This window comes from Pelophylax lessonae (assembly GCF_965119305.1).
Source record: "Pelophylax lessonae genome assembly, chromosome: 3".
NCBI lineage: Eukaryota > Metazoa > Chordata > Amphibia > Anura > Ranidae > Pelophylax > Pelophylax lessonae.
In genome coordinates this window covers 659,630,492-659,653,796 of record NC_138770.1, presented here as the reverse complement: position 1 = coordinate 659,653,796, position 23,305 = coordinate 659,630,492, and the positions used below count along the sequence as shown (strand labels likewise).

At 48.0% G+C, this 23,305-nt stretch overlaps 1 protein-coding gene across 1 annotated transcript in view; it reads left to right on the top strand.

The window, feature by feature from the left end:
- Nucleotides 1–23,305, top strand: part of GPCPD1 (glycerophosphocholine phosphodiesterase 1) — a 168,676-nt gene that overhangs the window by 39,695 nt on the left and 105,676 nt on the right. The window contains exon 6 of the mRNA XM_082251241.1: nucleotides 8,058–8,099. Within this exon, the coding sequence (XP_082107367.1) occupies nucleotides 8,058–8,099 (42 nt within the window). The remainder of the gene's footprint in view (nucleotides 1–8,057; nucleotides 8,100–23,305) is intronic.

The following is a 23,305-nucleotide window of genomic DNA, read 5'->3' as shown; positions in this document are numbered from 1 at the left end:
TGTCCTCTATATTGAAGAAACTTAAAATTCCTAAGGATAGGGTACCTGCCTGACCCCCACCCAATATACATAAACACATTGCCTTCTCTAAATTAACTTAATTTTACAGCGGTATAAACCTTCACTCCCCTTTTAAAATTCAATAGATTAGTGGGTAGTAGATCGAGTAGAGGGGGTGGATGAAAACTGGAAAGTACATCTAATAGATTTCAGCCATTATTCTACAGAGAATAAGCAGTTTAAATTTTTCTCTCATTTGAGCACTGGAGGGGTTATAGTAAAGGTGGATTTATTTTGAAGCAAGACCTAGAATAATGAAATGCCTTTACATGTGGGGTGAGGAGAGTTCCAGAATGTCCACGCCTAAGAAGGAACCTTTATTGGGCAGTGGGGATTGGATGCTAGTAGATAGGATAACCCTATGTATGTGAATAGTTCTCCTCTCCAACATGTGTTGCCTGACCAGAGATTTGAAGGGGAGTATTTTACCCTTTTCTGTTGGGTAGTTTATATTAATAATTCCTTTTTTCTTTCAGTTTAGTGAATGAAATGTCTGGTGGGATTTCAGTGAGTCAAGAGGTATATGAACCTGATCCTAATTGGTAGAGATATCCATCTTGGATATTCTCGCCACGCTGATAGTGAGGCCCCTAATATTGGGTGACTTTTAATGGGATTAGCGTCTATTTTCGAGCTCCTCAGCAGAAGGGTGCGGTGGCTATGAGGTGAGATCACCTCCCCTTCGAGTTTGGACCAATGTTTAAGATGGGGATGAAGGAGCAAACGTCTTGGTCTAAGAGAGATGCTATGTAGTAATCTTAATCTTTCAAAATGGGTAGACCCATTCCGCCAACTGATTGATTTTTGTTTCATCAATGCCGTTCGTGAGATATTAAATAGTTGAAATAAAATAAATACTGTGCTTATAGGAGGAGCTGCAACACCTGAAGTAATAGTACATATTCCAATAACCATAATCAATACAGTGTGGTGCAGCGCTAATCACAGAAAATATACATATGTATGGCAGATAATTGCGAAAAAAGTCCTTGTGCAGTATATAAAAGTCCACCAGAAATAGCAGACGACGTAGTTCCCAGGAAAGAGATATTCCACAAGGATAGGAAGATGTGTCCAAGAGTCTCAGGAGAATATGCACCCAAATTGATACAAATGGCTCCTTACCAGATCCCACTCGCCACCAAATTCGGAGTTGTGTCTATGACCTGGTTTATTCATTGTGGGGAATTCTAGAATGTAGTCTTGTAACTCCCTGGGGTCCTCTAGAGCGGTATCAGTAGCACTTGCCTCCTGTTCCAGGTCTGTGTTTTGTAGCTTAGGTTTGGTCTTAGCTGGGTTGGAGGAGGAAGATCCTAAACGAGTCCCTCCACTGGCATTGTGAGCATACATCCCCTGAGAGGGATTGCTGCATGCTGAGCTGGCGATCTGCTGTGCATGTGTCCAGGAGAGCTGCCGGCGCCATCTTGGAAGGAAACGTGCCGTGGCTAGGGGAAGAAATCAGTCATCTTTCCGGGCCTGTAGGAGCCCTTTCTCTTTTTTGAGGACATACTTGTGGGCAGTGGGGCTGTGAGGAGATGTCCGTGGAGGATTTTGTGTCCCCGTGCTGCTGAAATCCTGTCTGGTGAGCCATCTTCTGTTGGAACCAAGCTACAGAGCGGCCATCTGCATTGGAGGTTAACCACGCCCCTCTCACTCCCCTTTTAACTAGATTTCAAAATCGTATGCCCTCCGGTGTCCAAGATGACAAATTTGGTGTATCCTGGCATTTGAGTGCATGAGCGCCCGATTACCGGCAGCCATCTCGGGATATCACGACACGTCTGCTTCTGATTTCACTGCGGCTCTGGGCACCAGAGATGGGCATTCTCAAAATCCAATCGATATCAAGCATGCGACCGTTCTGGCCAACACCATATGAGGAGAGCAGAAAACTTCTCTACCGTCACCACACACCAAGTGAAAGGCAAACCTCTTCTTCTTCTTTTTTTTTTTTTTTTTATGGCGTTTTAGATTATCTGTTTATCACCTTATCGCTATCTCCTGAGGAAGTGGATTAATATTCAAGAAACGCATTGAGCCATAAAATCATAAAGTCATGTGTTGGCGAGTTCACAGAAAATAGAGTTGGAGTGGTTTGGTTCACTAATTGTTAAATATCTAGACAGTGATGATGAATTGGATATGGCAAATGGGGATTGTCTTTGAAATGTCCTTAATTTGTTTTAGTGTTACAATTTTGTAATAAAATTATAATACACACAATTTTGTAATTTCTTTTTTCTCTTTCTCTTTTTTTCTTTCTCTTTTCTTTCCCTCTTTTTTTTCCGTCTTTTTTTCCTTTCTCTTACTTTTTTTTTTTTTTCTCTTTTTTTATCTTCTTTTTCTCTTTTTTTCTTTTATCTTCTTTTTCTCTTTTTTTTCTTTTTCTTTTTCTCTTTTTATCCTTTTCTTTTTCTCTTTCTTTCTCTCTTTTTATCTTTTTCTTTTTCTCTTTTTCTCTTTCTCTTTTTCTCTTTTTTTTTCTTTTTTTTTTTCTCTTTTTTTCTCTCTTTTTATCTCCTTTTTTCTCTTCTCTCCTCTTATTTTTTTTTTCCAATACTGGAGCATTGTGTAAATTGTACCTCAAAAACACCCAGGAACAGTTGTGGTGTTTTTGTTTTTTTTTTTTTTTTTTTTGTTTAAAAGAAATTATTTTGTAAGGGGTGTGACAAGCCAACATACCGTAGGAATTGGAAAGCAGATGCTTATGGGCCCCTGCCATTGGGGGAGATTTACTAAAACTGGTGCAGCTGTGCATAGTAACCAATCCGCTTCTAAATTTAGCTCGTCCCAATTAAGCTTTGAAAATAACCTAGAAGCTGATTGGTTACTATGCAGCGCTGCTCCAGATTCTGTGTGCACCAGTTTTAGTAAATCTCTCCCATATTTTATTTTCCAATATCTTTATAAAGTAAGCCTGATAGGACACGTTGGCAGTCTTGTGCACACGTTGCATTACGGTGATTTTTTATTTACTGCAGGTTTTTTTGATTTTGTCATATTTTAAATAAAACAAAAATCGAGAAACTATCTATCCTCTGTTTAGATGACAAGAATTTAATGTACCAATAAAGAGTTCCTACACAAACCACCTGCACCAATAATGCTCACCCTAATTTTATTCTTTTGAATAAAATCCTGAAATAAAAAATTTATTAAAAGGCAAACCGAGCTTGACTTCATCTGAAATGCGGTCTCTAATGAATGAACACATACATTTTAGGCTGCTGTTTTTATGCAGGACGCTAGTTAAAATGTACTGTACCGCCCAGCCACAGCAGCTGTCAGTCTCCTAGTTTGACAGGCTGCCAGTGGTGGGGGTTGGACGGTGCACCTGTGCCCTCCCAGTGCAGCTAAACACCGGAACCTCATGCATCGGGGCTAAAAGTCCAGCGTACATGAGGCTTCTCTTTAATCTGTGATCATGTTCTGTGCCCCCTGAACCAGACCGGGGGGGACAGAGAGGCTGTTTAACTGAAAGGGGTTGATTTGCTAAAGGCAAATAGACTGTACTTTTGTCTTTTGCAAAGAGCACCCATTGCATGCAGGAAAAATAAATGCATTTTTTTTTCCTTGTAAATGGTTGGATGATCAAAGTCATCTCATTAACTAAGCGAAGGGAAATTCCCTTGCAAATTCAACAATCATCTATTTGCCTTTATTAAAGTAGTATTAAACCTAAAAGCAAAAATGTAATGCAGCTTACCAATTATTAGATGTGATGGCTGCATTCGTTTTCTCATCAATGGCTCCCCCCCCCTCTGTTTTCACCTGGGGATCTGGCCAGTAACTCATCTCCTATATTATGAGACCACTCCGGAGGAATGGGCCTAGGAGGCACAGCAGCATTGTCAGTCTGGGGCAAGGAGAGCGTTAGATGTAATAGCAGATTTAGATACACTAACAAATTGAAGACAAATTCTAGCCCACACTTTCAGCCCCCAGGCTGACCATGTTGCTATTCTAATGTGCCTCCTGTGTTCCTTCATCCAGAGTGTATGTGTGTGTGTCTCTATTATAGGAGGTGTTACTGGCCAGATCACCAAATGAAAACGGGGGGGGGGGGGGGAAGCCTAGAAAATAAAACAAATGCAGCCAAGACACTTAATGATTGGTAAGCTGAAAAATATATTATATTTTTGTTTTGGGGGTCAATACTGCTTGAAAGTGCTTCACGGTTTCTCACAATGTGTATTAGAAGCTGCTGCAAGTCAGCCCACCTCATTCCCTGGCTGTAGGACAACCAGCATCTGACACTCCCCAGTCTGAGTGTCCCTGGTCCACTCCGTTCATTCATTGCATTTCAGTTCTTTCCATCATGGAGGCTCTGCTTCACATATACAGTGGGTATAGAAAAGAATCACCCCCCCCTTTTTTTTAAATATTAATTTTGTTGCTTTGTAGCCTGAAATGAAGACCGACACAGTTTTTGTTTTTATCCAGCTGTATGTACTCAATATACAACTTATAACATCCAAGTGAAAGATATAAAATGAACATGTCAGGAAATAAATACAATTAAAAAAAGAAAAGAAAAAGGATCTTCCCCTTGTGTCAGTATTTTGTTGCACCACCTTTTGCTTTTAATTCCAGCCTTTAGTCTGTTGGGATTTGTCTCTACTAACTTTGCCAGTCTAGACTATATTTGTCCACTCTTTGAAATTGAGCATTTTTGCAGTTAAATTTGATGGTGACCATTTGTGGACTGCAGTCTTCAAGACATTCCACAGATTTTCAGTGGGATTTGAGTCTGGGCTCTGACTAGGCCATCCAAGGACAATCGCCTTTTTCTCCTTCAACCACTGTGTGCTCATTTTTGCTGTGTGCTTTCGATCTCTGTTATGTTGGAAGGTAAACCACCTTCCCATTGACGACTTTCTGGCAGAGGGCAGCAGATTTTTCTCAAGAGTTGAATTAGTATTTTGCCCCATCCATTTTTCTTCTCTCCTGACAAGTGCTCCAGTTCTTGCAGAGAAACATCCCCCCCCCCCCCCAACAGGATATTACTGCCCCCATAACAGGATATTACTACCTCCATGCTTTACTGTAGAAATGGTGTTATTTGGATGTTGAGCCAGAAATATACCGTATTTATTGGCGTATAACACGCACACGCGTATGACACGCACCTTCACTTTAAGGGCCCTTTCACACGGGCACTCTGTATGTCCGCAAATCATCCTATTTTTTTGCGGATGATTTGCGGACATAATGTAAGTCAATGGCATATTGCGGATGTCAGCGGAATACCATCCGCTGACATCCGATTTTCGTCCTTTCAGGTCTGTTCCGTTTTTTGGAACGGAACAGAACCCTATTTTTCCTCCGTTCAAAAAACGTAAAGGAAGGAAAATCGGATGTCAGCGGTGTCATCCGCTGACATCCGCAATGCCCATAGACTTACATTATGTCCGTATATCATCCGCAAACGGATGGGATGATATGCGGACATACGGAGCGGATGACACAAGTGTCATCTGCTCCGTGAAAAAAAAAAAAAGGACCAGAGCGGAGGCAAAAAACTAATCGCCCGGGTGAAAGAGCCCTAAGAGGGAAGTTTTAGGAAAAAAAAAATGAAATATTTAAAAATAACAGTACACTGCCCCTTTCATTAAACAGCCCCCCTATACATTGCACAGTTTCCCCCATGCACACTACATACCCCCTTTTATTACAAAGCCCCCTTTACATTACACAGCCCCCCTGCACTACCAGGAGACCCCCAGTCTCCTGGGACAGCCCTAACAGCGTACTCTAAAGTAAAAACAAAATCACTGCCAGCCCCTTTCCATAGATACTTCCTACAATGTGTCACTGTTATTGTAAACCAATGCCTCTAAATACCTTAGTAGCTCCGTTCTTTCATGGGCGGTCATGTGACTGCTCTTCTCTGACGTTTAATGGCCGGTCATGTGATCGCTCTCCTCCACCAATCTGAAGCTACACTCGGAGGAGGAGGAGGAGAGCAGCCAGCAAGAACGAAGCTAACAAGGTATTTAGAGGCAGCGTTTTTCAATGACAGTGATATAATGTAGTAAGGATCTATAAAAAGGGCTGGCAGTGATTTTTTTTCTTATCTTAAGAGTACGCTGGCAGGGCTGTCCCAGGGCCAGGAGAGGCGGGCAGACCGATCCACCCCCACCCACTGTTTGCACTATATTTTCAGGGGAAAAAAGGGCGTGTTAGACGCCGATAAATACGGTAGTTTGGTGTTGAGGCCAAATTACATTTTAGTCTCTTCTGACCTGACCTTAACACCTTTTTTCCATGTGGTCTCACAACCTTCAAGGTGCGTTTTTGGGGACGCTCAGTGGTGACTGCATGCAGCCATTCTTGAGGAGTGGCTTTTTTTCTTTGCAACCCTCCCATACAAGCCACAATTGTGGAGAATTTGTGATATTGTTGTCACATGCATACAATTAACACTCTTTGTCATAAATTCCTGCAACTTCTTTATGAGTTGCTGTAGGCCTCTTGCTAGCCTTTCTAACCAGTTTCCTCCTGGCTCTTTCATCCAGTTTGAAGCAACGTCCTGATCCAGAGAGGGTCTGTGTTGTATTAAATACCTTCCACCTTTTAATAGACATTAGTATGCTTCTAGGCATTGATAAAGCCTTTGTATCGATCGCCTGACTTGTGCCTGTCTACATCTTTATCCCGAAGATCCTTTGACTGTGCCTTGCCACCCACCCATAGTTCATGTTTTGCTTCAGTTGCACTAACAGACCCCGTTCAGACATGGTCGACGCGACTTGCTGGGGCGACAACAATGATATGAAGTCCGTGCATGTCGCGCCGAGGTCGCAGTGCACCGCGACCTCGGCGCGACATGCACGGACTTCATATCATTGAAGTCAATGCAAGTCGCCTCCAGGTCGCCTCAAAGTAGTACAGGACCCTTTTTCTAAGTAGGAGCGACTTGTGTCGCTCCTATTAGAACGGGTCCTGTGCTAATCAATGGCCGGCGACCCACCGCGACTTGTCAGTCGACCAAGTCGCCTGACAAGTCGCGCTAGTGTGAATGGGGACTCGGGGACTGAAATGCTCCAGAAAAGCTTTTTTGTTTTTGTTTTTCAAGCTGAGCTAATCAAAATGATCACAGATGAAAGTCAAATGGCTTTGCGTGCCGTTTTTAAAAGGTGATTAGCTACACCTGATTTGAGTTGTTTTTTTTTTTGGGGGGGGGGGTGATCCTTTTTCCAACTCATTGATTCAGTCTTTGAATTTTTTTTTTCTCCTGTCATGGCTATAATGGAGTAAATACAGCTGGATAAAACAAAAACCACATCAGTCCTCGTTTCAGGCTGCAAAGCAACAAAATGTGTTTATTTTAAAGGGGGTGATTATTTTCTATACCCACTGCAAATGTTGCTTACCTTGAAACAGCCACTCCTCCAGAATAATATCCACCCATCAAGGCATTTTGGTATTTACATGACTACTCCCAAGAGAAAGCCCACTGCTTGCATCAGGGCCAAGGGCTCCTGATGGCTTCCTGAAAACATCACAGGATACTACTATGTACAGAACCTTGTTGGCCCCTCCTGCCAGCCATAACTGCCTGCATTGTATAGAGAAGCAAAGAGACCCAGTCATGTCACTGGGTCTTCAAAAATGTATGTGATGAAAATGGAAGTTCTTCATTTAAAATGTCATTAGCATGTTGTGGAGGAGGAGGAGGAAAGAAACCATGTAAGGCAAAATAAGCAGATCCTAATTCAGCTTTAAATAAACAATTTCCAAATAACAGCTTTGCTTCATCTTCCCCTTGTGCAGCAAAACAAATTCTCGCTGGGGACCCCTTGAGCAATATTGTACTGGCATAGGCCAGATTAGTCTGCCCAAACCTTGGAGACAGCAGTATGGTGGGACAAGGGGGGCTGCGGATTGGGTAACCTCCATGGTATTGCCTGGAGCTTTATGTCTGTATCTGTAAATTGCCTTTTATTTTTTCAATGTCTAAATAGTTTTTCTTTGCTCTTCTATAATATCTGCAGATGATGAAACTTGCATAGATGATGGAGATTTTGGACTTCACAGTAAGTATAATCCTCTTTTTATAATTTGTGATTGCTGTGGTGCATGCATTTGCAGTGTGGGAATGGGCGTGGAAAAAAAAATATTGCTTTATGTTGTCCCTGCTGCACAAATAGACAGCAGTGTCTGCAAAAGGTTATTTTATGCAATAGTTGGCCACACTCCCAGCCTTTTATGGAACCGATTTTGTAAACAAACTAAATGTCTCAACGACTCTTCCTTTCTAGGAATATACTGTATGATCATACTAGGAGAGCCGATTTCTGTACTTGTCCTTCTTCCTTTTTTTTTTTTTTTTTTTTTTTTTTTTAAATATACTTTTATGCATTACTCAGCTGAAGGATAGCTATGAGTTATTGTATTCACATAATATCGGGAGGAAAGCTGTCAGATTTTTTTTATTTTCACATTTATAGCAAAAGGAGGAAAAGAATACAGACCTTCCCAAAGAACTATACAAAGTAGTCAACAGATATCTTCAGGGTAATACAAACAGGATGGGGAAATAACCCCATCTGACCAGAAAAAGAGGAATGTGGGTAGCCCATCAAGCAAAGGCGGTATTGAGGAGAATGTGGGGGGGAAGTTGGCAGTGGGGGGGAGAGGTAAAGATGGAGATGGGACATAGTGGGAAAACCAGTAAGGGTGAGGTCAAAGAGGGGAGGGGGGTTACCATCCTAACCCCCTCCTAGGAAAAAAGTTAGGAAGAGAAGGAAAGAGAGGGCGGAAAAAAAAGAAACCATAAAACATAACAAACCACAGTTACTGTATTGTAAGAAAGCTGTTTTGACTGAAGTGGTTTCAGGCTCCATTCACACTTGTACGACTCCAAGCTTGCACTGACTATGGAGCACAACTTTAGGCACTTTTTCACTGCAAGTACCGGCTCGGCCCCACTCGGCACTGCTTGGCCCAGCTCGGCTCAGTTTGCTTTTCCACTGCGTGGTACGAGTGGGCACCTTTCAGCACTGTATAGGCTCTACTCAGCCTGGTTTGCTTTTCCACTAAAGTAGTACTAAGTAGTAAGTGGGTGGGATTACAACGATTCTCTGACCAATCAGTGGCTAGTAGTGACAAACAATCAATGCTGCATGCAAAGGATTGTGGGATATGGTATCGGTACGGCCTGCTTGGAACCCCAACCGAGGTGGTACTGTTTAACCGAGCCGTACCGACGCCGTACCATGTAGTGGAAAAGCGCCACTGTACCAAACCGTACCGAACCGTTCTAACTCATACCATGCAGTGGGAAAGCGCCAAACCGATCCGTACCATGCAGTGAAAAAGCGCCATTTGATGCAACTTGAATAGGACTTTGGCTTTGACCAGTGATAATGGACAACTGTTGCATTGTATAAAATTCAGGTATGACTTTTATGCAACTTGAGGCACCTGGACTTCAATGTTAACCCTCAAAAGTTTTATGAAAGTCAGACCAAAGTAGTGCAAGAAATACTTTTGAAGTCGCTGCAACTTTGTTACACATATATGAAAACCTGGTGAAGGACTTTTTATTCAACTTTGATGTCCAAAGTTGCATGACAAGTCGCACAAGTGTGAATGAAGCCTTAATCTATTCTATGCATTAAGGTAAAAAAAAAAAAACTTCTGCATGCAGCTCCTCTCTAACCCACCTAAATACTTACCTGAGCTATGTCTCGATTTCAGGGACGTGCAGAAGAGCAGAAGCTCCCTCTCTCCACACACACTGGACAGAGAGGCGAGAGCCATTGGCTCCTGCTGTTGTCAATCACGGCCAGTGAAGAGAGGGAGGAGCGGGGTCGAGCCATCCTCTGTGTCAATGTACATACAGGGGGCATCTTGGGAGAGGGGAAACATGAATGCCCCAATAGCAAGTGACTTGCTTTGGGGGCAGGGGGGAGGGGCCAGGAGTGCCAGCAGAGGACCCAATAAGAGGAGGATCAGGGCTGCTCTGTGCAAAACCAATGCATTGTAGTCACTTGAATGAATTGTATTCAGCCAGGGTAGTGCCCACTAAACAAAACTGGGGGTTTAATTTCTGCTACAACTGCAAAGCATCATATCTGCAGCATGCGTACAACCCTGTCCACAGCTTAAGGAGGGGGTTGGGTGGTGATAGAAAAAAAAATGTGCCTTAGCCCCCCCCCCCCCCCCCCCATACACAAGTGTACAGAAGCCCTACAAGTGATGTTGTCAGTCCATGTTCTTTCTAATTGTCTCTTGTATGCTCAGTAACCCTATGCTCAAAAAAGTACATGAGCTTTTTTTCTCTTTCATTCATTGATGGACACACCTCTCCAGGATTCTGAACCATTGGGTTATGTTTTCCCTACACGAGTAAGACACTAGGCAGAAAAAAAGACTTTGCTGTGCCTATGGGCAGTTCTAGGTGGTATACTCCCCCTCTCTGCTATAGGCCTTCAGTTTTTTTCTGCCTAGTAAGGAGTAAGGACCTAGTTCCCTGCTGGGATCTCTGGTCCTGGCAATCTTTCTTTTTAAATGGCTTTTCTCTTACGTCCTCCGACAGTCGCTGCCTCTTCATATTCGTCACTAATGGGGTTATTGACCTTTGCTCCGTAGGAGTAGCTAGGCAACAGAATATATTAATATCAAAGCTTTTAGCATATCCCACCCCCAGGGGGTGGTCCCCTCAGTCAATACCTCCCTGCTTCCTGCATTTCCAACTCAGTTTCTAATGCCTAGCTCAGGAGTAGGTTGGGCTGTTCCTGTGCTGGGGCTCTTAGTCTCAGCTTCTTTTCTCTTTTTGATTTTATTTGGAGTTTTTTTCTCTTTCTTTTACTTAGCTGTTTATTTTCAGCGTTAGTTAGCTTCTTCTGATGAAGATGATCGTGCGGAGCTGGGTCTCAGTCTGGCCACCCTGGATCCCAGGGCTCAGGGCCAGGGGCTTCCCAGCCTGCCATCGAGCGTTCAGCTTAGGTTTTGCCCTGGCACATTGAACGACCCATCCCTGTTCGCTGCAGGGATGCTATCGGTGAGGTGGCTACCTCACTGGACGCCATTGCGGTTTCGCACCGCAGTTCCACTGCGTCATGCTTGCGACACTCCCTGTCCTCAGTGCAGCGGTTTGGTCGCTGGAGCAGGCTCCCCACGCCATCCGGACTGGTAAGTGTAACTCTATGTGGGGACCTGTCTATTTGGGTGTCAGTCTGGGACTGTGTGACCCTGCATGTCTGTGTGGCTGCTGTGCTCCCTGTCAGTTCCTGTGTGGACTTGCTGCCTGTGTGTGGGCTGTGAAGGGGGGGGGCTCTCCCGCTCTGCTGGATGTCAGCATGAAGCAGTCAGATTTGAGGCATGCTGTGCGGCGATCGCTGCGGCGACCCGCCATTTTTTTGAGGCAAAATCGTGGTGGCCGGTCCTGTGTGGTGATGCACGGTGTTTTGGCGCCAAACGCCGCCATTTTGATCGATCAGGCCACATGTCGGCGCCATGTTCTCTTTGCCCAAGGAATCCTCAGCCGGGCGGCCATGTTTGTGTAGCCTTGCATAGGCTTCATAGGGGCGGTCAGTCTTGCATCACTTCCTTTTGCTCTGGGACAGCGATCGGTGCAGCAGCCTGTGTGATCTCTCCAGGTTTTTATCTTCCCTTTTTTCCTGTATTCCTTGCCCAGTTTCTTGTCCCTGTGGGGGTCGGTGTATTCAGTGGGTGCGGTGGGCTACGCTCGCCGCGATCTTAAAGAGGCAGTACTCCTTTTTTCCTAACACTACTGGGGCATGGATTCTCAGGATTGCAAGTTTCCTCCCACCTTGGTGGGGGGCCAAGGGGCTGCTGCTTCCCCCGAGGGGGGCTGATCTGGCCACTATTGTGGCAAACTTAGCTGCTCAAGTGCAGATGCTGGTGGCTGATGGATCCACAAAACGGCCCAGGGTGTCTATTTCCTCTGATTCAGAGGGCGATGGGGCTGCTATGGCTGGAGTGCCCTTCTCAGGGTCTCACTCATCCCTAGACCTTGTGGGGTCTGACGGGGAGGCTGAGGTGGAAGGGGTTGATAATTCTCCCCCTGGCTCGTCTGAAGAGCTTGCACTCATGGATGAGTTGGTTGCTTCTATCAAGCAAACGCTGCATTTGCAGGATGAACCATGTCCTCCTGTTTTGATGTCCTCTTATGGGACGCAAAGGAAACGCAAAACATCGCAGGTTTTTCCTTGCTCTACGGAATTTCAGCGCGCTGTTGATGAGCAATGGCGCAATTTAAAAAAGCCTTTTGCTGTGCCAAGTAGGTTCAAGCTGCGTTATCCCTTTACACCAGCTACTGATGAGCGTTGGTGTGTGCCGCCTCAGGTGGATCACGCTGTGGCGATTTTGAATAAATCAACTGCGATCCCTGCTGAGGATACCCCGGTGTTCCGGGACCCGACGGACAGGAGATTGGAATCTCTGGCCCGTCATGCCTATACGGTTGCTGGCTCTATGCTGAAGCCTATTTTTGCTTCCATTATGGCAGCCCAGGCTATTGCAGATTGGACGCAGGTGCTCAGGCGCACTCTGGTGGCTAACTCTGTCCCGCCGACAACTTTGGCTATGGTGGATCAGATTCATCAGGGTGTCATGTATTTGTGTGATGCGGACTTGGATTTAGTCCCTTTTGGCTGCGCGTCTTTCTAGTGTGGCGGTCTTGAACCGTCGCCTGATATGGCTGAAATGGTCGGTTGACCAATCTTCCCGCAAGACTTTGGCTAATTTGCCCTACGCGGGATCTCGCCTTTTTGGCGAATCTTTGGATACTCTGATAAAGGGTATTTCTGGGGGTAAGAGCACTCTCTTGCCCCAATCTCACAAGCATAAGTTTGTTCGTGGTAAGAAGAATGCCTCGTTTAGGCCCTCTCAGGGGTCCTTTCGTGCCTTTCGGTCGCACTATAAGGGTAAGCCCTTCAAGGGCCAAGGCTCCCAGAAGAAGCCGTGGACGGGTAAGCAGAAGTCCGGCCAGTCCGGGCCCGCTGCCCATAACAATGCGGCCTGAAGGGACGCCCTCACCCGGTTCTGGGGTGGGGGGACGTTTGCTCGGTTTTCTTCAACCCTGGCTGGACCGCATTCAGGACAGGTGGGTTCAGGAAATCGTTCGATCTGGATACAAGATCAAGTTTCTTTCTCGGCCGGCGGGCAGATTTTTCCCCTCAAACCTTCAGCTGACTCCTGAGCGCTTACAGGATCTGCACCTGGCGGTGCGGGACCTGCGGGCTCAGGGAGTGGTGGTTCCGGTGCCTCATCGGGACAGATTTCGGGGGTTCTATTCCAGTCTGTTCACTGTGCCCAGAAAGGAGGGCAAGGTACGTCCGATTCTGGACTTAAAAGCTCTGAACCGCTTTGTGCGGGTTCGCAAGTTCCGCATGGAATCCCTGCGATCGGTGGTGGCTGCCCTGGTTCCGGGGGAATTCATGGCCTCCATTGACTTGAAGGATGCGTACCTTCACATCCCCATTTTCGAGGGTCACCAGAGGTACCTTCGATTTGCCATTGCGGAGGATCATTATCAATTCGTGGCGTTGCCCTTTGGTCTCGCTTCGGCTCCGCGGGTTTTCACCAAGGTGCTTGCGCCGGTTCTGGCCTTGTTGAGGGCCCAGGGCATTTCTGTCCTGGGGTATCTGGACGATATCCTGATTCGGTCCGCGACCAGTCAGGGCCTGGTGAACGACCTGTCCATCACGATGCAGACTCTGCAGGAATTCGGTTGGACGATAAATTTTCCAAAGTCAACGTTGTGTCCGTCGGTTCGTCTTCCCTACCTGGGGATGATCCTGGACTCCGTTCAAGCGAAGGTCTTCCTGCCGGAAGACAAGCTTCGGACACTTCAGTGCGAAGTCAGGTCCCTCGGGGACAATCAGTGCTCGTCCCTCCGGACGTGTTTGAGGTGTCTGGGATTGATGGTTTCGGCCTTCGAGGCGATTCCCTTTGCCCAGTTTCACACACGGGAGCTTCAGGCGGAGGTCCTGGCCAAGTGGGACGGGCGTCCGCAATCTCTGGATCTGCGGCTGTCGTTGAGCCATCTCACCCGAAGGGGTCTTTTGTGGTGGCTCCAGTCCCCGGTGGTGTCGGGGGGCAAGTCCTTTCGTCCTTTGTCGTGGACGGTGATCACCACGGATGCCAGCCTGTCGGGCTGGGGTGGTGTTCTGGGCGTTCTGTCCGCCCAGGGAACTTGGTCGGAGGAGGAATCCTCCCTTCTGATCAACATTCTGGAATTGCGAGCGATAAATCTCTGTCTTCTGTGTTGGACGGACAGGCATCAGGGCCGTCCAGTTCGGGTGCAGACGGACAATGCCACAGCGGTGGCCTACATCAACCACCAAGGGGGCACCAGGAGTGCCCGAGCGGCTCGGGAAGTAGCCGACATTCTGTCTTGGGCCGAGACGCACGTCCCGGCGATCTCTGCAGTTCACATTCCGGGGGTGGAGAACTGGCAGGCGGATTTTTTGAGCCGCCAGACCCTGGACCAGGGAGAATGGTCCCTTCACCCGGATGTCTTCCAGATGTTGTGCGTGAAGTGGGGGTCCCCAGATGTGGACCTGTTCGCGTCTCGTCTAAACAACAAGGTGGAAAGGTTCGTGGCAAGGACGCGCGATCCTCGGGCAGACGCCTCAGACGCGTTAGTGGCGCCCTGGCATCAGTATCGCCTGATGTATGCCTTTCCACCGATTCAGCTGCTGTCCAGGCTCCTTCGCAGGCTGGCCTCGGAACCGCACACAGTGATTCTGGTGGCACCGGACTGGCCTCGCCGGTCTTGGTACGCAGACCTCGTGAATCTGGCGGTCGACGCTCCGTGGCGTCTGCCACTTCGAGAAGATCTCCTGTCTCAAGGACCGATATTCCATCCTGCTTTACAATCGCTGGCTTTAACGGCCTGGCTGTTGAAAGCCAGGTCCTGAAGGATAGGGGTCTTTCCCCTGAGGTCATTCCCACTTTAATCAAGGCTAGGAAGGCCTCTTCGGGGAAGATTTACTACCGTACTTGGAAGGCTTACTTTGCCTGGTGTGAGTCCAGGGGGTATTCCCCTCGCTCGTACTCGGTGTCGAGAGTGTTGGCTTTCCTTCAAACGGGCGTGGAGCAGCGTTTGGCGTTGGCCACGATTAAGGGTCAGATTTCTGCGCTGGCCGTTCTCTTTTAACGCCCTGTGGCGTCTAACTCTTTGGTTAGCACCTTTGTTCAAGGGTTGCGACATTTGGTCCCTCCTAGGAGGGAGCCTTTGCCTCCATGGGATTTGAACCTTGTTCTGTCTGTGTTGCAACATGCTCCTTTTCAAAATATCAGGGAGATCTCGTTGTCTCTGTTGTCCAAGTAGGTTGCCTTCTTGGTGGCGATCACTTCGGCTCGCAGGGTGTCGGAGCTGGCGGCCTTGTCCTGCAACTCTCCGTATTTGGTGATTCACTTGGATAAGGTGGTCTTGCGACCTAACCCGTCTTTTCTTCCGAAGAGGATCTCGGAATTTCATCTCAATGAGGATATTGTTCTGCCTTCGCTTTGCGCGAAGCCTAAGCATCCGAAGGAGGTGGCTTTGCATTCCTTGGATGATGTTAGGGCGATCAGGGTTTACCTGTCATCAACTAAGTCCTTTCGCAAGTCGGATTCTCTCTTTGTCCTTCCTGAGGGACCTCGGAAGGGCATGGCGGCGTCGGCTGCGACCATCGCCAAATGGATCAGACAGACGATTGTGCAAGCCTATGCTTTGAAGGGGAAGGTTCCTCCTTTTCCTGTGAAGGCGCACTCTCTACCAGGTCTCTGAGTACGTCTTGGGCCTATCGTCATCAGGCTTCTGTGGCCCAGGTGTGTAAGGCGGCGACTTGGTCGTCCGTTCACACCTTTTCTAAATTTTACAAAGTGGATGTTCAGGCATCGGCAGATGCTTCCTTTGGCCGTAAAGTTCTTAGTGCGGCGGTGCCTTAGGGTCCCTTGTTTGGGTCCTTGGCTGTTGGGGTGTTTTTTACCCCTAGGTTACTTGTCTTTCCTGGGTTGTTGCTCCTGTTAAGCACGTTTTCCTGTCGCCCAGTTGGTTCTCTTACTTTGGTATGGTTCCTTTCTCTGATGTGGGTACTGCGTTGCTTTAGGCGCGGCTGCTTTTTTCCCACCCCTCATGTCTACACTGCTATGGGACGTCCCCATTAGTGACGAATATGAAGAGGCGGCAACTGTCGGAGGACGTAAGAGAAAACTGAATTTTTGTAAAATCTTACCTGTAAAATTCCTTTCTCTGAGTCCTCCGACAGTCGCCGCCCCCGCCCCTCTTTTGGGGTTTGTTTATGTACTCTACTGCTATGCTACTGAAACTGAGTTGGAAATGCAGGAAGCAGAAAGTTATTGACTGAGAGGACTCAGAGAAAGGAATTTTACAGGTAAGATTTTACAAAAATTCTGTTTTTTTCTTCTGTTTTTTTTCCTATGGGATCCACAGTCAACTGCCGGGCGACGGGCTGTATAATCTAGAACCAATGGTCCCCCCAGTCTGGGCAGCGAGCGCCTGCAGACCACAGGTCTGCGCTAGGTCAGCTACTACATAGCCCCACTGGACAGGGGCTGACCTGCGAGTTAAACTCCTCGTTAGGTCGCATAAGACCGGGCCCGCAATATGTTCACTTTTGCTGGTTCGGCACTTGGGCCAGTCCTGACCATTGCCTTGGTGTTGCAAACTCTGAGTGGGCTAAATTCTTCCATCGTGACTTAGAGGGTGAGCAGCTTCCCTCTGCCTTTTGCCTAATTGGCGGACCAGGTGATCCAGGGGTTGCAGTTTGTCTGCGATGCCTCTTTGGACACGACTCCTCTGATTTCTAGGCTGTGTGTTTCGGCAGTGGTGCTTGCCTGAAAACCTTTCAAGTCCTCCTCAGGAGGTTCCAAGTGGTGCTGGTCTGGCAAGCCGAGAGCAGGATTCTCTAGACCCATGGACGAGGCTCCTTCAGCATGAAGCTGCGCCCTCACTCATGCATGGAGTTGGGGGGGACATCTTTGCTGGTTTCCGGACCCCTGGACCCCCCTTGGTAAACGACAAGTGGGTCCATGAAGTGATACTGTCCGGTTACAAGATAGAAAAATTTAGTTCTTGCCCTCCGGAAAGGTTCTTCTCTTCCAATGTGCGTATGTTCCCAGACCGATTTCCAAGCTCTCCTTGGGGCGGTGCAAGACCTGCTTACCTGCACATTCCAGTATGTTCCAGATACCAGTGCTTCTTCCATTTTTGCTGTAGGAGAAGAGCATTATCAGTTAGTGGCGTTAACCTTTTGATCTCGCCTCCACTCCTCGGGTCTTCACAATAGTGTTGGCCCCATTTCTGGCGTTGCTGCGTCAACAGGGGATTGCGGTACTGGGCTATCCTGGACAACCTCCTCTTGTGAGCTCTCTTTGCTGCCTTGATGACTGATGTAGAGATTACTATACAGACTCTAAAGGCGCTCGGTTGGCTTCTAAATTGCCAGAAGTCTGCTTTGACAAATCAGATTATCTGGGTCTGTCTCTGGATTCCGCTCTAACCAAAGTGTTCCTTCCTCCTTCCTCTGGACAAACTCTAAAAGTTACATGCTGCAATTCATCTCCTGCTGTCCAGCAGATGGTCCTCCTTCCGGACTTGCATGCGGGTGCTGGACCTGATGGTATCTTACCTTCGAGGCGGTTCGGTTTGCACAAAAAGGTGATCCTGGTAAAATTGTGTCTGAAGTCTCTGAACAATCAGATCTGGCTGAGCCAGGAAACCAGGTGGTCTCTGGTCTGGTGGCTTCGCTCTTCGGCAGTGCAAATGTATTGGACAGTGGTAACCACGGATGCCAGTCTGTCCAGGTGGGGAGGTGTCCTGGGACTGAGCTCCGCTCAGGGTTGTTGGACGCTGGAGGAGTGTTGATCAAAGTTGTGGAACTCCGGGCGATCAGGCTATGCATGGATCACTGGATGGATCTACTCCGGGGGCTACCGATACGGATCCAGGCAGATAATGCCATGGCCATGGCTAATGTCAATCACCAGGGTGGAACAAAGCGTGTGTTGGCAGCCCTGGAAGTAGCCAACATCCTCTGGTGGGCAGAAAGATTAGTTCCGGCACTCCCTGCTGTACACATTCCAGGAGTGAAAAACTGACAAGCGGACTATCTCAGTTGGCAGGCTTGAACCAGTTGGAAGGCTCTGGTGGCCCCGTGGGGCCAGTATCGTCTGAATTACGCTTTTAATCCTCCAGCTTCTCCTGTGGCTTTTGAGCAGGATTGAGGCCGAGGGGATTCCCGTCATTCTAGTGGCCCCAGACTGGCCTTGTTGGTCTTGATACGCTGACCTTGTGCCGCTGGTGGCCGACGTCTACTTTCCCAAGGGCCGATCTTCCGTCCTGGTTTACAGTCGCTTACTTTGACAGCCTGGTTTTTGAAAGCCAGGTGCTGAAGGATAGAAGTTTGGCTGGGTAGGTGATTCCGACACTGCTGAAGGCTAGGAAGTCTACCTCCTAGGAAAATCTATCATTGTACGTGGAAAGCGTACATTTTGTGGTGTGACACGATTGGGCGTTCACCCTCATTCTTTGGTGGCTTGGATTCTGACTATTCTTCAATGAGGTGTTGAGCAGAAATTGGCTTTGAGTATTTTCAAGGGCCAGGTGTTGGCCAATGGCGGTCTTCTTTTAGTGATCTCTGGCCACTCACTCCCTGGTGCATACTTTTTTTTAAGGGGTTTGACATTTGACTCCACCAGTGCAGTCTCGGCTTCCGCCTTGGGATCTAAACTTGGTGCTTTCAGTTCTACAGAAGCCTCCCTTTGAAAATATTCGGGAGATTCCCCTGCTTGCACTGTCCCAGAAAATGGCCTTTTTGGTGGCTATCACTTCTGCTTGCAGGGTGTCTGAGCTGACAGCGTTATCTTGTTGTACCCCCTATTTGGTGGTGCACGAAGATAAGGTGATTCTTCGCCCTTGTCCGTCTTTCCTTTCTAAGGTAGTCTCTGATTTTCCATTTGAATTAAGACATTGTGTTGCTTTCCCTGTGTCCCAGGCCCAAACATCCTAAGGAATTTGCTTTGCATGCCTTTTTGGAGGTCAGACTCACTGTTTTTTGATACACGGATGGGCCGTGAAAATTGCTGTCCACTTCTTCTTTTGTGACCATTTCCATATAGATCAGACAGCGACTCAGGCCTATTCTGTCAAGGTTCAGGTTCCTCCTTTCCTTGTAACGGCACACTTTACTCGGGCGCTTAGTGCTTCTTGGACCTTCCGTCATCAGGCGTCAGTGGCGCAGGTTTGGAAGGCGGCCACTTGGTCGTCGATGCACACTTTCACTAACTTTTACAAAATGGATGTGTTGGCATCTGCGGATGCTTCCTTTTGGCCGCAAGGTTTTGCAGGCTGCTGTTTTTAGAGAGTTTTTTTTTTCCTTCTTTGGGGGTGTATTCAGGTTGAGAGCCAGTTCTATTTTGTGTTTTAGCCTTGGGATTTTTTGGTATCCCACCCCTCATGTCTGGCACTGCTTGGATGTCCCTATGGTTCTGAATACTGGAGAGCTATGTCCATCAATGAACGAAAGAGAAAATGGGATTTTTGGCTTACTGTAAAATCCATCTCTCTATTGTTCATTGACAGACGCAGCTCCATATTCTTCTTGAACATTGAGTTATGCTGCCCCCTACAGGAGCAGGACACTAGGCAGAAAAGCTTTACCACGCCTATGGGGCAGTCCCTGCAGGCATACACTCACACTCTGCTATAGACTTCAGTTTGTTTCTGCCTAGTTTAGGAGTAGGACCTAGTTCCCTGCTGGGACTTCGGTCTTAGATGTTGTTTTTTTTTTCTGGGAACCTTTTGTAAGACTTTATTTTTTAGTTAGTGTTCCTGAGAGAACAGCAAGCAACAGCCGGCTGGGTTTCGGACTGGATATACTAGATCAGTGGTTCTCAAACTCCTGTCCTCGGGACCCACTAACAGGCCAGATTTAACTATTACCTTGGGGAGATGCAGATCAGAATACTGCAATTACTGAGCATCAAATTATATCACCTGTGATCTATTTCAGTTATCTTTTAAACCTGGCCTGTTAGTGGGTCCTGAGGACAGGAGTTGAGAACCACTGTACTAGATCCTTAAGGTCTCCCAGCCTGGCCAGCGGGCATGAGCAGGTTAATGTCCAGCACTAGGCCTTGCCACGACAGAGCCCGGATGGACGGGGGATGGCCCGCGAGTGACACACCTCGCCAGGACGCACACGACCTGAGAAACCCTGAGTCGCAGCTTACCCCCTGGCCATCAGCACCTCCACCCTGGATGGAGAGGTAGTCGGTTTGGAGTGGCACCCATCTGATGCCATAGTATGGTGAGGAAGTGTCCCCCCCCCATTTCTCTGGCGGTCTCGGGGTGGACGTGGGCCCCCTCCCTGGGAAAATCAGACCCTCAGGCATCCCTCGGTTCCCCTGGCCACTCGGTGATACCAGGCCCCCTTAGGTCTGTCCCTCCCCCCACAAGCAGTTTCCTACCTCTGGGGGGCGATTGTATTGGGGCCGTTCTGCCGGGGGGGGGGGGGTAGAGGAGAGAGTTCTGTCCTGGAGGTTACCCCCCCCCCCCCTGATGCCACTGTCTGATCCCCCTTGGGGTCCTGGAGACCGCATAGCGCGCCCTGGGGGCCACTATTTTGCTGTACATTTCGGCCCTTCATCAATGTAAAGGCTTCTCATTGGAATGCATGGGCGGGCGGGCGGCCATGTTTTGGTAGTTCCCCATAGGGATGCATGGGGCGGCCATTTTCTCAGCGACCGTGGACAGCAAGGAAGAAGCTAGGGTGGCCCTATGCATGACCCAGGTTTTTTTCTGCACCTGTGTCAGATCGTTTCTCATCTCTGCACAGAACGTTCCTGCAGCCTCCAGATAGTTTAGGTGGTATGTTTCTGGGGTCCTTGTAGGTATTCCTCACTCAACCTGCTGCAGGCTGTGTTAGGGCTGGGACTTGTGGTACCACTGGTGCAGCGGTGCGGATCGCGTTTTTTGAAACTTTTCTTAAAGTAACACCGCTTTTTTTTGCATTAAGTGATTATAGAGTCCCAGGACCAAATCTCACCTACAGACCCCCTCAGTGCGGTTGCAGGACCCTCCGGGTATGCAGCCCCTGTCTGCTTTTACAGCAGTTTTGGAAAACCTGGTGTCAAAAGTGGATTTAGTTTAAAAAAAAAAAAATGCCACCAGCATAAATTTTAAGTGCCCTATGCCTTCCCCTGCCGTTCTAGTATCCTCAGATTATTATGAGGTAGATGTGGCCGCCGCGGACATAGACCATCCTGATGGATCTGCGTCTTTGCATTCTGACGGCGAGGAGGATAAATCCTCTTAAGCTGCCACGCGGTAGAGCTCGCTGGTGGAGGCACTTGGTGTCAGTGTGGGAAACCTTAAAAATGCCGGATGACTCTACAGCATCAGGGACGCAGGTGTCTTTTGGCACCCGCAAATCCCGCAAGTCGGACAAGGTTTTTCCCTGTCCGGAACTTTTTGACAATATTGTCAATGAACAGTGGGGGCGCATCAAACAAATGTTAGTGGTGCTTAAGCGCTTGAAAAGGCGCTACCCCTTCACAAATGTGGTTTCCACTAGGTGGACCAGGCCACCAAAGATGGATCATCCAGTTTCCAGACTAAACAAGTCTACTGTGGTCCCGGTGGAATAGTCCCCGGTATTTACAGGCCCCCACGGATAGAGTCTCTGTCCCGCCATTTGCATGTGTTAGCGGGCTCAATATTAAAGCTGGTCTCTGTGATCACTCTGGTGTCACAGACCATCACAGAATGGGCGAAAAAGGGGATATGGAAATGGAGCAGCTCTCCCCGGGCCTGATAGAGCTAACTGGCGAAATGGTCCAAGCCCTTCTGTATATATGCGATGCGTCGCTGGATGCGGCTCCACTGGTAGCAAGAGTGTCTGCGGTGGGGATTGCTATTAGACGCATGGTGCGGCTATAAAGCTGGTCTGCGGACCAGGCTTTCAAAAAGGCTCTCTGACCTTCCCTTTTAAGGGGGACAGGTTGTTTGGATCCTCCCTGGATGAGTTGATCAAAGGCCTTACGGGTGGGTGAGAGTACTCTTTTACCCCAATCCACCAAGGGTAAGGCACCCCGTAATAAATGGGGGCCTTCATTTACTGCTCATAGTAGGAGTCTCAGGAGAAAGGAGCTAAGTCATTCAGGTCTTCTGGGGGTTCCAAGAAGACATGGTCGTGTAAGCCGAGAACAGGCCAATCTGGATCTGCGGACAAATCCTCGTCTGTATTATTGGACTCCCTCACCCATTTCTGGGGTGGGGGGACGTCTTCGCTACGTTCTGGAACCATGGACTTCCTTGATTCAGGACAAATGGGGTCCACGAACTGATCTGATCAGGTTGCAAGATCGAATTCCGGTTAAGGGATCTACGAGAGGCGGTACAAGATCTGTTGTTGCAAGGGGGATTGTGCCAGTTTCTTCTCGGAAACGCTTTCAGGGGTTTTATTCAAACCTGTTCACTGTGTCCAAGAAAGAAGGCAAAGTACATCCAATCCTGGACCTCAAGGCTCTGAACCGCTTTGTGCCGCTTTGTGCGTGTACAGAAATTTCAGATTGAGTGCATTCACATGGTAGTGGGGTCTCTACACCATAGATATCAATGATGCATATCTACACATCCCTATTTACGCTGGACACTAGCGTTTTCTTCGCTTCGTTGTTTACATCAATCCTCATTGGGCACTAAGAGTGTCTTGGCAGCCCGGGAGGTGGCCGAGATTCTGGAATGGATGGAAAAGTTTGTTCCAGCCCTCTTTGCAGTGCACATCCCAGGTGGGGAAAACTGGCAGGCGGATTACCTGAGTCGTCAAGTGTTGGATCAGGGAGACTGGTCCCTGCACCCAGAGGTGTTTTCATCTCCTGTGTGTCCGGTGAGGAACACCCAATGTCGACCTATTTTCTTCTCGACTCAATAAGAAGATTCAGAGGTTTGTAGCCAGGTCTCGGGATCCTCTGGCTCCTTGGGGTCAGTATCGGCTGATCTATGCATTCCCTCCGCTGAAACTCCTACAGAGGCTTCTGCGCAGAATAGAAGTTGAAAGGATTTCGGTCATTCTGGTGGCCCCAGACTGGCCTCCCCGGTCTTGGTACGCAGATCTGGTAAGATTGCTCCTTGGAAACTTCCTCTCAGGGAAGATCTGCTGTCTCGAGGGCCGATCTTACATCCTGCTTTACAGTCGCTGGCTTTAACGGCATGGCTGTTGAAAGCCAGGTATTAAAGGATAGAGGTCTTTCTGATTCT